Source organism: Phascolarctos cinereus, unplaced genomic scaffold (assembly GCF_003287225.1).
Source record: "Phascolarctos cinereus isolate Bilbo 61053 unplaced genomic scaffold, phaCin_HiC Scaffold_5;HRSCAF=322, whole genome shotgun sequence".
Lineage (NCBI taxonomy): Eukaryota > Metazoa > Chordata > Mammalia > Diprotodontia > Phascolarctidae > Phascolarctos > Phascolarctos cinereus.
Window position 1 is genome coordinate 401,114,699 of NW_027555958.1, and position 17,355 is coordinate 401,132,053.

The 17,355-nt window shown below is 37.4% G+C and overlaps 1 protein-coding gene and 1 long non-coding RNA gene across 2 annotated transcripts in view; one reads left to right on the plus strand and one right to left on the minus strand.

Moving 5' to 3' along the window:
- Window positions 1–17,355, plus strand: part of LOC144457823 (uncharacterized) — a 138,532-nt gene that overhangs the window by 72,537 nt on the left and 48,640 nt on the right. The window lies entirely within an intron of this gene.
- The window catches only part of HMCN1 (hemicentin 1), a 495,504-nt gene continuing 486,165 nt past the window's right edge, over window positions 8,017–17,355 (minus strand). Inside the window, 2 exon segments of the mRNA XM_020984406.2 lie at window positions 8,017–9,511; window positions 16,429–16,555. Of these exon segments, the coding sequence (XP_020840065.1) occupies window positions 9,145–9,511; window positions 16,429–16,555 (494 nt within the window). The 3' untranslated portion in view covers window positions 8,017–9,144.

Below are 17,355 nucleotides of genomic sequence, written 5' to 3' on the forward strand. Positions count from 1 at the left end.
GTCTTCTCTTGTTTCTCTCATAGCTTTGTCCCTATAAGCCAGACACGTAAAGTAAATCTGACTATTCTAGTTGGCATTCAGAGGTATCCAGAATGTAGCCCCACCCTACAGAGCCAATATTTTGTTGTTGTTAAGTTGTGTCTGACTCTCTGTGACCCTATTTTGGGTTTTCTTGCCAAAGATGCTGAACCTGTTGGCTGTTTCCTTCTCCAGCTCATTTTACAGATAAGGAACTGAGGTAAACAGGGTTAACTGACTTGTCTAGGGTCACACAACTAATAAGTGTCTGAGGCCAGATTTGATCTCATGAAGATGAGTCTTCTTGATTCCAAGCCAGTACTCTATCCATTGAACAGCCCAGCTGCCCACAGAGCCAATGATATTCCTACTGTATTCCAGTTTTAAAAATTAAATTTCATTTTTTCAATCATTGAAAATCCACTTTCTCTTCTCAATTGAGAAGGAAAAGAAAATGAAACCTCTGTCAGAAGCCTATATAGCTAAGTAAAACAATTTCCTGTATTGGCCATGTCCAAAAATATGCCTTAGGCTGCACTTTGGAGTCCATCTCTATTCAGAGGTGGGTAGCTTGTTTTCATCACGAGTCCTCTAGAATTATTGATTAGACTTTCCTTTTAATTGTTAGAGTATAAATTGTTCTCCTGGTTCTGCTCACTTCACTCTGCTTTAGTTCATACAAGTCTTTCCAGAATTTTCTGAAACCATCCCCTTCATCATTTTTTACAGCACAACACTATTCCATCACATTCACATACCATAACTTGTTTAGCCATTCCCCAATTGATGTGTACACACTCAGTTTCCACTTCCTTTCCACCACAAAAAGGGCTACAATGAGTATTTCTGTACATCTTTAGAGTTGTTTTGCTTAGGACTAATCTCTCCATTAATCTGCTCTCATTTCTCCATCTTCCCTCCCCCCTTTCCCTCCTATTGTCCTGTTGAGTGAAATAGATTTCTGTTATAATATGTGTGCATTTTTTCTTTCCTCTTTTGACCAGTTCAGATGAGAATGAGTTCAAGTGTCTGCCTTTCCAACTACCCCATTCTCCTCCTACTTGTGCATTCCTATTATGTGAAATAATTTTTCCCATCCATTATGTGAAACAATTTCCTCATTTTTTCCTTCTCTTCCCCTCCCCACACATTAGTATATTCTTCCCCTCCCTTTCCATTCTTTTAAGCTCTTTGACAGAACCACTCTAGGCCTCATTCTCCAACTTGGTCTTTGATGGTATGGTGCACAGTAGCTGGCCTCAAAGTCAGGAAGATCCCTATCAAGTCCTGACTCTGACATATTGTTACATACCCTGGGCAAGTCACTTCCTCTCTAGGTGCCCCGACCAACCCTCTAAGATATGTCTCTGAGGTGAGTTGCAGAGCTTCGTTAATGGAGGGGGTTTCCGCACTAGGAGATATCTGTTCTAATGAAATCACAGGTCTGAGATAAACAGCAAAACCAAATGGGCCACTTCGAGTTTGATAAGATTTGGGGACTTTGGCTTTGTTGCCCAAAGCTTTGATTCCTGGGATTGGGGGCTCTTTTAAAACTAGAACTAAAACAGATTAGATAGAGCAAGATGTAACAGTTAAGGAGCTGAGTTATATAATGGTTTCCACATCTATGACTTCCCTTTGGCAAAGAAATTACTCCAAATGGTGAAAAGGATCATAGCTTTTTATGCATCACATTCACCAGGGTCTTTGGGCCAATTATAGCACATCTGTATAACCATTGCCACGTGGGAAAATCTGGTTCCGTTATTTCCTCCTGGTTCTGATCTGTAACAGCCCTCCTTCTGGCCCATCCACCGCAGTCCCCCAAAAGGGCGGTGGCAGCAGAAAGAAACTTCCCTTGCTGTAAAAGTTCTGTCAGGATAAGTTGCCTTGAATTTTAAGCAGTAAAGGGAAAAGAAATGAAGAATTAAAGAAAAGTGACAGACACTTGGTCTGGCTAGCACTTGCTGAATAGATATTCCCAGCCCTTGGCACTTTCTTTAAAAAGCAGATGACTCCTGTTCAAGAAATTGTTGTTTGTTCACTTGGCAAAGACGCTGGAGTGGTTTGCCGTTTCCTTCTCCAGCTCATTTTACAGATGAGGGAACTGAGGCAAACAGGGTTAAATGACTTTCCCAGGGTCACATAGCTAGTAAGTGTCTGAGGTTGAATTTGAACTCGAGTATTCTTGACTCCAGGTCCCATGGTCTATCCATTGCACCATCTAGAAGTCCTCTAGGTCAAGAAGACCTTGATTCAAATCGGATAATGATCGAGTAATGAGTCTGACCCTGGGCAGGTCCACTCTGTGTGTCAGTTTCCTCATCTGTAAAATGAGAAGGTTGAACTTGATCGCACCTAAAACACCTTCTAGCTACTTATCTATGATCCTGTGATCTCTGAATCTCAATTTCCACATCTGAAAAATGGGAATAATAATACCCATAGAATCAGCTTCCAGAGGGTTATTGTGGAATCAAATGAGATAATATATGTGAAGTGCTTTACAAACTTTAAAATGCTCTTTAAATGATAGCTGTTCTTGTTTGCTCCTCCTCTGGCCTGTCTTCTCTCTTCTCTAACTTCCTTTGTTGAAGTGTTTTTTACTTGATTATAGTTCAGCCTGTCTTTTACTGTACTCTCTTTGGCTTCAGCTTCTGATATGGTTTGAAAACAATGTGTCAATTTGAGATGCTTCCTTGTGGCTGTGATAGAAATGGAGTTCACTTCAGTATAGTAGGGAAACAGGTGACAACTTTCTTTCTTCCAGAAGCAGAGAAATACAGGAAAAGATGGCACAGGGAGTTGAAAACAGAGGGCAGAATCTTCTTTATTTGGGTTAGTCATTTCAGTGTAGGCTGTAGTACCCTGACCAGTGTCAGAGTCTGCCTTTGTATATATTTGTTAGCATCTTGTCTCCCCCATTAGGTTGTAAGCTACTTGAGGGAAGAGACTGTCTTTTACCTCTTTTTGTACCTCCAGTGCTTAGCACAGTGCCTGACACATGGCAAGTTCTTAACTAATCTTTACTGACTGATTAATGACTCTACCCACTATGATACCTTGCTGCCTAGTAACCCCAGGATTCAATTTCAGTGCCTCTGAATCAGGCCTAGATCGAGCATTCTCAGCTTTGCCAGAGGCAGACTGGGGTGAGAAATCGAGAAGAACAAAAAGGAGACAGGAAGAAAAGAAGAGGAAAAGGAGAAGACCAAGAAGAAGGAGGAGAAACGCAAAAAGAGCAAGAACAAGAATTTGTTTGCAGAACAAGTAGACAAGAGGGCATGGACTTCACAGACTTACAGAATCTCAGAGGGGGAAGGACTCTTGGAGGCCCTCTATTCTAACCCGTCCCTGACATCCTTGACAATGGCCATCTGCCCTCTGCTTGAAGAACTCCACGATGAGGGCAACTTGGCATTTCTTAGGGTAGCCCATTCTACATTTGTATAGCTCTAATTGTTAGGGAAATTTTTCATCGCACAAATCCTAAATCAGGCCTTCTGAAACTTTACTTACTGTGCTTAGTTCTGCCCTCTGATGATAAAGTAAATGAATTTAGTTTTGCTTCTACATGACATTTCAAATTACTTGAAGTTGCCATTCATGACCTTCTACCTGCTGCCCCTCTAAATTTTCTCTTATGTAGTCTAAATATCAACAGTTCATTCAACTAATTCTTAATATGGTTTTGAATCCCCTCATCATCTTGCCCTCCAGTTTATTAGTGAATTTCCTAAAAAAAAAATTTCCCCATGTCCCTAAGACATTTTTCTCATGAACTATTGTCTAGCCATGTATTTCTTATTTTGGTCAATTGGCAGTTGATTCTTTAAAACCATCAGAGGACTTAATAAATATCCTTATTAAATTTCATGTTGTTAAATGAAATTTCCATTTTTCTTATCTTTCAAGCTCTTTTTGAGTCCTAAGACTTTCCCCCAATTATGTTAGCTATTCCTTCTAATTTTGTGTTGACCTGCAAATATGATTTGTATTATCATCCAAGTCACTGATAAAAATAGCAGAAGACCAAGGAAAGAACTCTAACACATACTTCTAGAGACTTTTCTTCAGATTGGAATCAATTCCCAACACTTTTAGAGTGCTAAGAAGCACATAGCTTTTAGACCATCTATAAACATAAATGTAACTGTTGGTATGGCTATATGTGAGAACATTGTCCTGTAATTAATGAATTGACATATTACAAGAAGAATGAAACCATAGTAAAAGTGATAGTTTTGTTGTAGTGGAAGCAAGAAAGCTTAAAGAAATTGCAAGTGACTCAGAGGTTCTTTTTGGAGATGCAAACAAAGGAATTGCTAGAACAGGTTTCACTGTGTAATAATAATAGCACTTTAAAGTTTGAAAAGCACTTAAAAACATTACAACTCTGTTAGGAAGGGACTATTATCAATCTCCATCTTATGGTTGTAGAAACTGAAATTTAGAGGTTGAGTGACTTGCATAGGAATGAAAAATTAAACCAGTGGCAGCTGATGTGGTCACTGAGAGATGGAGTATAAGGATAAAAGTAGGATTTTTAGGTCAAAATCTTATATCCATAACTAGGACCTGTTATTCTTATGATGAAATAGCAAAGGAAATTTGGAAGAAGAGTTAGACAAGTACGAGGAAGACCAAAGGAGAGTAATGTCATGAAAGCCCAGAAAGGGAGAATGTGATCAACAGTGTCTGAGGCTGGATTTAAGCCCAGGTATTACTGACTCCAAGCCCAGCACTACACCTACTATGGCGCATGTGCCCAAGGCAGTAACAGAGATCAGTTAATGGATCACTTCTTCATCTTGCTTGATCTTGCTCATGATGGGTGGGTAGGTAGTTGTCCTTTCTGCTTGAAGATGACCAAAATGATATCACTATGTCGGGGTCACAATACAATGTGTCCAGCTGGGGATGATGAGGCCAGTATGAGCTCAGAAGGCTCAGGTCGGGCACAAATACTCCGTGTGAACCTTTGGAATAGAGATAGCTCTTGGTGTGCTCATGATAAGCATAAATAAAAAGACTGCCACGATAATAATTGAACCTTTTGTACCAATGTCTCAGAGAATAAAGAGATTAAAAAGATTCTAAAATGAACTAGACCCAAACAAAATCAACATGTACATTGACACTTAGTAACTTTAATGAAAAGGTAGTGAAAATATGTCAGACATATGGTTCTGGGATTAAGAAATAAAAGAAGTGAAAGGTTATAGATTATTCAACAATTCAAACTGGATCTTATCTCCTTTGGTCTTCTCCAGCATCCTCTTGCTAATCTATCTACTGCTTCCCTTGTTCCTGCCTTCAAAGGTGCCCAAGTCTCTCCATTCTTAAAACAAAAAACAAAAAACCCCAAAACCTTCACTATATCCTACCATCCCCTCGACCTATTATTTTATATTTCTCCTGCATTTTGCAGCTAAAGTCGTAGAAAAAAATATATACTTCTTTCCTCTCCTTCCTTTCTTTTCTCTCACTCTCTTCTCTACCCTTTGTTATCTAACTTCTGATGTCATTATTCAATGGAAACTACTTTCTCCAAAGTTACCAGTGATCTCTTGGTATACAAATCTGATAGCCTTTTTTCAGTTTCTCATTCTTCTGGACCTGTCTGCTGAATCTGACACTGTTGATCACACTTTACTTTTTGGGCTTTCATGACACTCCTTTCCTCTGGTTTTCCTTGTACTTATGTAACTGCTTCTTCTAAATTTCCTTTGCTATTTTACCATCAGAATAATAGGTCCTAGTTATGTATATGATATTTTGACCTAAACATCCTACTTTTCTCTTTATACTCCATCTCTCAGTGACCACATCAGCTCCCGTGGGTTTAATTTTTCATTCCTGTTCTAATGATGCCTAAATCTACATCTCCAGTCCTAGCTAGTCTTTCCCCTGAGCATTAATTCCTCATTGCCAGCTGCCTAATAGACATTCAAAATAGCATATTCTGGAGATATCTTAAATTCAACATGTCCAAAAAACCCCCACCCTCACTATCTTTTTTTTGGGCGGGGGTAGGCAATGGGGTTGTGACTTGCCCTGGGTCATACAGCTAGTACGTTCAAGTGGCTGAGGCCAGATTTGAACTCAGGTCCTCCTGACTCCAGGGCTGGTGCTTTATCCACTGCTCCACCTAGTTGCCCCCCCCCATTATCTTTATCACCAAATTACTTTTCTTCTAAATTTCCCTATTTCTGTTGAAAGTACCACCATATTTCTAGTGTTCCAGTCTTGTAAACTTGGTTACCCTTGACTCCTCACTCTCCTTTTTGTCATATATCTAGCTAGTTCCCAAATACTACTGTTTCTGTTTTCACAACATCTCTTGAAACTGAACCCTTCTTTGCTCAAACCTAGGGTATTTATGACTTTTCACCTAGATTATTGTGAAAGCTTCCTATTTGGTCTCTGTTTCATTTCTCTCCTATTCCAGTCCACACTGCTATCAAAGTAATTTTCTTTAATCTTAACAGGTTACTTACCTATTCAATTAACTCCAGTGATTCCCTGTTGCTTCTAGCTTCAAATATAAACTGTTTGGCTTTTAAAGCCCTTGATAACCTTACCCCTAACTTATCTTTTCTGTCTTGTTTGATACTGTTGTTTCCCCCATTATACTCTGTCATCCAGCTAAGCTGGCTTGTTCTGGTGTTTTTCACAAATGGCACTCCATGCTCCATTTCAGTGAGTTTGTGCTGGCCATCTTATATGCCTCTTTCCTTACCTATGCCTCTTTCTTCCTGTAAGATGCAATTTAAACACCACCTTCTACACAAAACTTTTTCTTATCCCCTCAAGCGCCCTTTTGTCATGCTACTTTGTAATTATTTTGCACATCCATATATGCATGTGTATACATAAATATATGAATGTATGTGTGTATATCTATATCTATCTATCTATCTATAATAATGCAAGAAAACAAATTTGATCTGGTAACTATTACTTGAGAATAGGTGGAATGAGACCTGTAACTAGAATATGGCTTGGGAATAGTATACCTTATTTGAAAGAAACATGATTTTTTTGGGTTGCTTTTTGGTAAGGCAACTGGGGTTAAGTGACTTACCCAAGGTTCACAACTAGTAATTGTCAAGTGTCTGAAACTGGATTTGAACTCAGGTCCTCCTGACTCCAAGGCTGGAGCATTATCCACTGTACCACCTAGCTGCCCCAAGAAACATAATTTTGAACTTGTTTTCATGAGTGGTTGCTTCTATTACATACAGAATAGACAACTGATTAAGAAAGGATTCCCACATTAGTAACCAGTCATTTCCTTAATGCTGAGATAAAAGTAACTCTTTTTTTTCTGATGGTGGTGTTCATTACTCACCAAGTATAGTTACCTATGCTTTGTGCATTTCTGAATTTATACCTGAGGTTGTAGAATATGTTGCGGGCTCCATTGGATTTTTTTCTATGATAAACTTGTTAAAAACATTTATTTTATTCAATGTTATTTATCTTTAAGTCTACATTCTTTCCTTCTTCCTGCCCCCTCCTGCCCAGCTGAGAAAGCAAGAAAAGCAATTGTTATTTTTATTATATTGGCTTGGCCTACGCATGAGCAATGAACCAAATGAGTGTTGTAAAATGTTTAGCATGGTACCTGGTACATAGGAAACACTTTATAAATCCCTAACCTTCCCTCTCCTTCTCAATGGATACTAATAGTACAACTATTATGTGGGAGTAAATTAACTTTTTTAATATTAAAAGAAATTCTCATACTTGAAAATGTTAGCCATTGTATTATACCATTACATGCCTGATTACAAGGTCCTGGGTCAGCTTATATCTCAAGGTCTCTGTGTGCTATGATGTTGTGTGAAATTGCAATGTGGCACTGGTAAGGTACCTCAAACTACCTTACATTTTTCTTGGACAGGTACTCAATTCACTTAAAGGAAAAGAAAGAAAGAAACTGATACATGATTCTGATTAAAATAATAAAGAATTTAGGGTCTCACAAAAGTGTTAATAAAAGGGATGTGAGTTTTTATTTTGATTGTTTTGGCATAACACTTTTTGGTGCAGTATTTTAGTAAAACAATCCACTGAGATATTGCATAGAAAATACACACAAAGGTAACATATATACACTTCTTAAAAATAGAATACATCTTGGCAAATTACTTCCAGAGTCTGTCACCGCCTTGTACAGTGTTTTGACGTTGAATGTTATGCTAAACCAAACTTGCTTGAGTTTGGAGAAAAATGGTTCCATTAGTTTCTTAACAAAACAAAACAAAACTTTTCAACTGCCCAGGTGTATAAGGAATACTGGAATGTAAAAGTTGTGGCATTAAATGAATGGAAAGATTATGTCAAAATATTAAAGTTTCAGATCCATGCCATAAAATATTCTCTGAGGAAGAACTCATGGTTTTGGTTACAATCCACAAATGGTTCAGCTGAGTTCATACAATCACTGAAAGATCCGTATTTAGAAGGTTAAGTAAAACAGATGGACATCATTTGGGACAGACTAATCCTTCTTGGGGTTATGTTCTTTTTTGAAGTAAGTGGTATGTTTTTTTTTTTAAAGGAAATGAAAGTATATGTATAAGTCCTATTATAGAGTTTAAATAGGAAGAGAAGCATGATCTTAAGTTACAAGTACTGAGTAGGTTATTTGGTAACCAGTTTCATCATTCTAAATATGGCCAAATAACCAAAAAAAATGGCCTTTAACATTTGGAAAGGAGAAACGTGGTTGTAGTAACAGTTCAGAACACTAAACTACTATGTCAAATATCCCCTGATGTGCATTGTTGGGTGTTCAGAACAATCTTCAGAAAGTTACTGCTCCAGTGTAATAAATAAAGCAAATAATATAGGTTTTCCAAACCTCACTAAAAGCATACATGCATGCGCGCACACACACACACACACACACACACACACACACACACACACATACACCACCCCCCCCCCCACAAATCAACAGAATACTGGAAACAACTCAGCAGTGCCAAGGCAGGCACAAGAAAGAGCTTAGCACCATTTTCAAGTTGCAAAGTTTACAACTGTTTAGAAGGAGAGGGGAGGGTAAATCTGGACGGGGCAGTTATTTCCACTATGAACATTATTAAGCTACATGGGTTAATATGGATAGGCAGATACAGCTATATAAACAATGAATGTTGTCTGATATTCAATGGTCCCATTGGCACTGTAGGACAAGGCTCTAACCCTCATTCGGTAGGTCTCTGCTTCTCGAAGAGGTCGAGTTGTATATACAACTCCTTTCAAGTTTTCATCCCTGAGGGCAAAAGGGACTGTTTGGTCCTCATCCACCATGAGGAATGTTGTCCTGGGATGCATCACTCCATCCTGTGTGTATGCAACCAGCCGGATTAAATCTTGATTGGCAGCTATTCCAAATGGGAGGGAGACAAGTTTGTATTCCAAGGCGTATGGGCTTAGGGCACATTCCAGATCATTGGGTGGACAGTTTTTAAGACAGAACCTAGAGATGATAAACACATACAATACAGATAATTATTTGCCTCCAAATCAAGAGAAAGTATTGTGCAGGTAATTCTCATCCATGCCAATTTTGGGACTTTACAAAACATAATACTATATAATTACAGATTAATGAGGTCTAATCAAAGTTCTAAATTCTTGGCCCTAAACAGATGCTGAGTGAGTATGAAAGTTTGTTTAAAGTGGCCCAGCCCTCATTTCCATTGGAATTTGAAGTCATATTCAATGCTTAGTGCACAAAAAGGGAGTGCAAATACTCCAGCAGTGTCTTCCAAATATCAGGCTGGTATTACGCGATAAGGCATGTACTCTTTCTAGAGATGATAATGTAAGAATAATTACCCAAGATAGATGGTTTATTGGCAACAGGAAATCCTTTTTTCTCCCTTCTGCTACCTCCTCTTATGGTTTTCCTCCTTTCCTTCTTCCCTTTCCTCCTCTTCTGCTATAGACTTTGTGGTTGCCTGGACTGCTATCACTCATCTACACCCTTATCCTTGCTAATCACCTCACCCTAGGGCCTGACTAGGTGGGTGTAGGATGGCATGAGGACTTGTCTTGGGGTTAGCATTGGTTTCATGAGCAGTAGCAGTATACCTAGCCCCTCTTCCTTTTCTCCTTATTAAGCCGTACCCACTTTCTACTTCCTGTGATTAAAATGTCTAAAATAGACTGAGTCTACATTTTCCTTTGAAGTATCAATAAATCATACTTTACTCCTTTGTGTATTCAAGGAAGTTACAGGGAACCAACCCAGACAGAAAGGTCCTAAATGATTTACCCTGGAAGGAGTCCCCACACCCCAACAGTCCAATACTTCTATTCCCAGCCCCCTTTTAAAATCTTCATTCTTCACTTTTTCCCCCTTGACCCACCAAGATCCTAATAAATCCATCCCAAGAACTAGTAATATTGACATGTAACTTGGTGAAGCTCTATTTCCACTGTCAAGTACGTGGTGGAGAAAGTAGGAACAATAGTCTCTGATTTGAGTGACAAATTTGGGGATGGTAGGGGAAGGTAGGTTGGAGGTGACAGAAAGGGCATTTCAAGGAGTACTCTGTTGAAATTCAATATGTTTTCCAATAGTAATATCAGTATACAAGGTAGTTAGGTTACAGTATTATTAGAATGATTCTATATTTCAGGTATGTGAAAAAAATAAGTTTCTATGGGTTGATCTATGAAAATCACTATTTATCATACTGTTTCTATGGGAAAATATTTTCCACGTTAAAAATTGCTAACCTAGAAATGAAAGTTTCTAACCCTACCCTCCTTGCTGTTCCTCACAGAGGACATTCCATCTCACTTCTATGGATATTTACACTTTCTTTTCTTTCCCTTTTCATCTCAGACTCCTGGTTTCTTTCAATTGCCATCTAAAATCCTACCTTCTGCAAGAAGCCTTTTCTGGTCCTCCTTAATGTTAGTGCTTTCCCATTGTTGCTAATTTCTAATTTATTCTTTTTGTATCTTGTTTGTACATATTTGTTTGCATGTGGTCTCCCCAATTAGACCGAGTGCCTAGAGGGCAGGGACTACTTTTTTTTTTTACTTAAACAAACAAACAAACAACATCTCCAGAATTTAGCATAGTGTCTGGTACATAGTAGATGCTTGATAAATACTCATTGGTTTGATTTGACATCTCATTAATAAACTGGGGACTGCTTGTGATGGAAGGTGAACTTAATGAATTCTGTTAAAAAGCTAAATATTAATGTAAATCGTTCCATAAAGTCCCGTTCTGATGCCACATTTTGGCAAAGAAATGATTCCTGGGTTTTCAGAGGCTAGGCTAGCAGAAGACAGATAGTGGCAGATTCTAACATGCTGAAAGGCTTGCTTTCCCAGTACCAATCTAGGACAACCAGTGGCAAGGCTGAAATGGTATATTTTGTCATTTGGTTTGATTTTTCAAAAGAGTAAAGGCCAAATATGCTGTCTAGCTGAAAGAAATAACTTGGGCATTTGGCCTCCATGGAGTTTCATTTTTTTTTTCTTATTTGCCATGGTGAAAGAATTACCTAGTGATCAGCCTACTGCTGATGAGTCTCTCTGTACCTAACAGCTAGCTGAGCGCTAAGAAAGTAGAAACAGGCTACTACCAGGATTTGATGTGAAGCCTTTGTAGCTTAATAGAATCTGTCTGAACATATATACTGGAAAAAGTCCTTGAAGAGCTCAGGCAGGGTTATTGCCCCAATGTTGCCCTGAAGAAAGTATCCTTATCTTTGGAGAAGGATATCTTGTGTATTTAATGAAGATATAATATATACATGCACAGCATTTCTTTTTGCTATACCATATATGGACATTAAAAAGGCATCGACACTATAGCAGAGTTTATTAATCATTTTGGCGTCTTGGACCCCTTTGGAAGTCTGGTAAAGCTTATAGACACTACTGAGAATAATATTGTAAAATAATATTGTAAAATGAATAAAATAAAATAGATGAGATTACAAAGTAAATGAATTTTATTGAAATATAGTTATTAAAATGCTTGTTTGTTTTTTTAAAATTCACAGACACCAGGTTAAGAACCCTTGTATCACGTAATGCTAAAGAGAATGAAAAAAAACCTATAGGATATTTTTCATCTTTTTGTGAATTTTTAAATTTATCTTAAACTTAAATACAGAATGAGAAAAGAAAAAAAACATTGCCATGTATACAGCAGAATATGAGAGGATTAAATATAAAACAAATTTCCATTTCAAGAATGCCTATATAATAAATATTACACATTGTTTTCAAAGCTGTCCAGCTTTGCTTCCTTGTAGGTTTTCTTTTGTTCTTTGCTGTGCATTTTTTACTTTATTTTTTCCCCTTCCTTCCTCCACCCCACCCTAAAGGTTACAATTAAGCTCGGAGATATGTGTGTATAACATATATGTAAGACTGTACTATACTTATTTCCACTTGTCATCTGTTTTTCTGAAGATGGATAGAATCTTCCTTTGGGAGTCCAAGTCTTTCCATGTTTTTCTAAATCAACCAGCTCATCATTTCTTATGCCACAGCAGTATTCCAACCCAATCACGTCCTGAGAGACTGTCTGTAAAAGTTTTTCCCCAATTTTCTGCATTCCTTCTATTGTTGGTTACATAGATTTTACTTATACAAGAAAATTTTAATTTAAAGTAATCAAAATTATCCATTTTACACTTCAGTAATGCTCTACCTTACAATACTGAATCTGTTTACATCTTTTTTCCCTGGTTTCTTTAATGTTCCTGACCTTTTGTTCTTCCAGATGAACTTTATTATTTTTTCTAACCTCAGTAAGATAATTTTAGTAAATTAATTGGGATGGCATTAAATAAATAGATCACTTATATAAAATTCTTATTATATTGGCTTTACCTATCCATGAACAATAAATATTACTTCAGTTATTTAGATTTTAATTTATTTGTATAAAAAGTGTTTTATGTTTATGCTCATATAATTCCTGTGTCTGTTTTGGCAGGTATTTTGTACTGTCTAGTTATTTTAAATGGTCTAAAACAATATTGAATAATATCGCTGACACAGTGTAGTTTTTTTTTCTCTTGATTAAATCTATTTTAGCTTTAATTTTACCCGAGATCATGATTTCTACCCCTGCTTTTTTGCATAATAAATTCTACTTATGCCCTTTATTTTATCTTTATGTGTATCTCTCATTTTTATTGTGTTTCCTGAAGGCAACATATTTTTGAATTCAGATTTTTAATCTGCTATCCATTTCTGTTCTATGGACAAATTCATCCCATTCACATTCTAAGCTATAATCACTTGTGTATTTTCCACCTTCCTGTTTTTCCTCACTATCTTTCTTACACTATTTACGCAATCCCTCCTCCCTTCTCTAATTTACTTCCACCTGCTACCATGTCCTCCTACTCCTTAACCTACCCTTCCCTCTAAGAATCCCTCCCTTATCTTCTCTCCCCGCCCTATCCCCATGCCATCTTATTTTTTTTCTGAATTTAGAAGACTTTTATACCCTTCTAGACATATATGTTGTTCCCTCTTTAACCCTTTCCCAATGAGAATAAGGTTCTAGCACTACCAGTCTTCCCTGCCCCCTACTTCTTCTGTATCAGTTTTTCCTTTTATGCCTCATTTGTATGAGATAATTGCTTCTTTTTATCTCCCCCTACAGTTTTATTTTTTGAGAATCACCCCATCATACTCAGCTCAGCGCAAGTCTTTCTTTCAAACTACCCAAATAATGATGACAGTCATAAAAGTACTGATGATATTTTTACATGTAAGAAATAAATGATTTGACCATATTGAATCCCTTGTAATTGCTCTTTAATATTTGTTTACCTTATATTTCTCCTGTATGTTATATGTCACATTTTCCCTTAAGTTCTGCTGTTTTTGTCACAAATATCTAAAAGTCTTTCAGTTCATTTAAATGTCCATTTTTTTTTTCTATTTAGGATTATACTTAACTTTGCTGGGTAAGTTACTCTTGGTTATAACCCCAGCTCTTTTGTTTTACAGAATAGAGTATTCTAAGACCTACAGTCCTTAGTAGTCACTAAGTCTTGGGTAATCCTTACTGTAGCTCCATGATATTTAAATTGTTTTTTTTTTCTTGTTGCTTCCAATATTTTCTCCTTAACCTGGGAGCTTTAAAATTTGGCTATGATATTCCTGCAAGTTTTCTTCCTCGGATCTCTTTTGGGTGATCAGTGGATTTTTTTCTATTTCTGCTTTACTTTCTTGTTCTAGAGCTTCAGGGCAATTTCCCTTGATAATTTCTTATCATATTGTATCAAGATCTTTTTTTAAATCATACCTTTCAAGTAGTCCAACTATTCTTATATTGTTTCTCCTCGATCAGTTCTCCAGATCAGTTGTTCTTCTGATGAGATGTTTCAGATTCTTGTCTATTTTTCATTCTTATGATTTTACTTTATGATGTCTTGGTGTCTGAGAATATTATTAGCTTCCCTCTGCCCAATTCTAGATTTCAAGGAATTATTTTCTTCCTTAAGTTTTTAATTCTCTATTTCAAGTTGGTTGACTTTCTTTTCATAATTTTCTTGGATTGTTCTTTTTTTTTTCTTCTAATTTTACTTGATCTCTTATTTGATTTTTAAAGTCCTTTGTAAGTTCTTTCAAGAACTCTTTTTGTTCTTGGGATCATTTGACATTTCTAATTAAGAAAGGAGTGGCTTTTTTTAGTTCCATTATCTTCCTCTGAATATGAACCCATATCTTCTCTATCCCTATAGTAACTATCTGTGGTTGGGTTCTCTCTCCTTTGCTTGCTCGTTTTTATTTATTTGTTTGTTTGTTTGTTTGATTTTGTTTTTAGCAGCTATTGGTGTAATCAAGTTTTAATTCTGAGGTATGGAGAATGATTCCCTAACATTCAAGTCCTTCTTACTGTTATTTTCTGAGGTCTATCCCAGGGCTCAACCTTGGGCTTTCCTCTCTACTCTAAGCCGTCACAGCTAGGGCCTACAGTCACGCTGTCCCACAAATGATCTTGCTCCCTATGGTCCCTCAAGTGGCTGCAAACTGCAGCTGTCCTCTCTGTCTTGGAACTGAAACCAGGGAGTCTACTTTCTTGCAAGTGCCCACAGACAGTAGGGTCACTGGTGCTTACTACTGCACTCACCATATACATGCTAGTTCCTTCTCCCTGCAGCCACAGTCTGAAATGAATGTGGTCAGCGCAGCTGTGCTTGGTGTCCCTCAGCAGTGAAAGATCCTTCAGTCTTATCCTACTAAGCCATCTCAGACCCCCAGCTGTCTGTGAGATGAAAGCTTCTAAGGCTGAGGCAGCTTCCCAACCCCAACTGACCCCAGGGCTTGTTGATTGTGCAGAGTCAACCTGGAGATGTTTGCACTTCACTCAGGCCAAAAGGTTGGGTCTTTCCTGGGGTTTTCTTAAGTTGTCTTAGGTAAGAAGGACAACTGCTTTACCCCGACTTTTGTTTATTTCCACTGTTCTACATTCCCTCTGAGGTGATCTTTTTTTTTTTAATGTATGTGTGTATGTATGTAGAAAATTTGGAGAGCCAAAAGTTTCTGACCTACTCCATCATCTTCCAGGATTGTTTTTTATCTCCATGAATTATTTGCCCATTTCCCCCCCATTCAGTACTTTTCAGTTTAATAAAGTTAAAACTTCTCCCCATCTCAAAAATGATTCTTGATCAATAGCAGGAAGTATAAATTTAGCCAAGATATTCTGGGGGTTCTGGCCACTGTTTAGAGGAAATAGAAAGCTGGGCTCCAGCCAGCTTCTGACTATAGTACATTTATATCCCCTCGCCACCTAGTAAAACCCATAATCAATTTCCATTGTCTATGGTATTCACCAGCTGTTAGCACATTCACTGGCCCCAAATAAGCCTTTCTTTGCCATAAGCACAGAAGAATAATAGTAGTTCATCCCAAACCCAAAGGAGAATAGTGATGCAGACAACAGAGAAGCTGTGAAAGGCTATGGGATTTATGAGCAGAAATGTTGACTCATTTTTCCATATTCCCATTATCTCACTAAAAAGGAATAGAAATGCTTCTTTAAATTCTTTAAACCCAAAGCACTTAAAACCCTGCAGCAAAATGAGTGAAGCTAGAATATTTCAATGGATAAATAAGCTTATTATCCATTAAGGTTAGCTACTGTGATAGAATTCTTCTACAGGAAATATGTCAGTCAAAAGTAAGTGATAGCACTTCCTTAACCAGCTTTTGTGTGATCTGGTTATTTTTCAGTAACACAGAAGAATGAATGTACTACATGTAGTCTTGCTTCCCCTTGAAATGGTGACTACTAGGCAAGCTGGACAAAACTATCAGATAGTACTTGTTGGAAGAGAAAGGATTCAGGGATGATTTCAGAAAGAAAACCTAGGATGAGAAAGTTAAACTTACCCCGAAACAGGCTCTCGTTGATAGTTGGGTGGACATGGTGTATCTATGCACTGGTAGCTTCCTCGCATGTTGAAACACATTTGATTGGGTCCACAGTGAATGTTCTGTTCCAGGCACTCATCAATATCTAATTAGATCAAAAAGTACCACACTATTACTATCTTGGGTTGGAAAGGCTTTGTTTAGTTATTATACTAGGTAGTGGTTTTTTTGCTTTTGAGACCACTGGGTAGGGGCACACTTACCTTTGAAATTATTTATCTCCCATTCATGGTTGACTAGTAGACTTAGCACTGGGATGGGATTCAAGACACTGGGTTCTAATCCTATTTATCCATTAACTAATAGATAATTAACCTATTTATGTCTTGGCTTGTGAGGTAACATGGTATAGTAGATGGAGGAACTGCATTCATGTTCCATGACAAATACTGGACAAGTGCTCTAGGACACTCTCTCCAAGACTGTAAGTAGCAGAGAATATGCTAAGCTGCATTCATAGAGACAGTTTCCTCACCTGGAAGTTTCCTATACTAATGAAATCTCAGGTTTAGTCCCTAGTTATGTCTCAGATTCCTCATTTGTAAAATGAGGATTAAATAATATCTGGATACATTAAATGGAACTATAGATAGACAACTGCTTAGGGATAGAAAACTTTTAATATGATTCTTATGAAAGCAGTTATCATGAACCAGTCTCTCAAATCCATCGTCAGAATTCCTGCATTTCACATTAAAGCTAGAATCTCTCAGAAAAAGTTAAAGTCCTCAAAAAAATGGAGAAGGGAGTCAATGGATTAGAAATTAGAACACCTGATTTCTGGTTCAGATTCTGTTATGACTAACTCTTTGTCCTTGAAGAAGTTCTTTACCCTCTCTGGGTATTCATATTTTTAGTAGCAAAGTGCAGGAAATAAACTTGGAT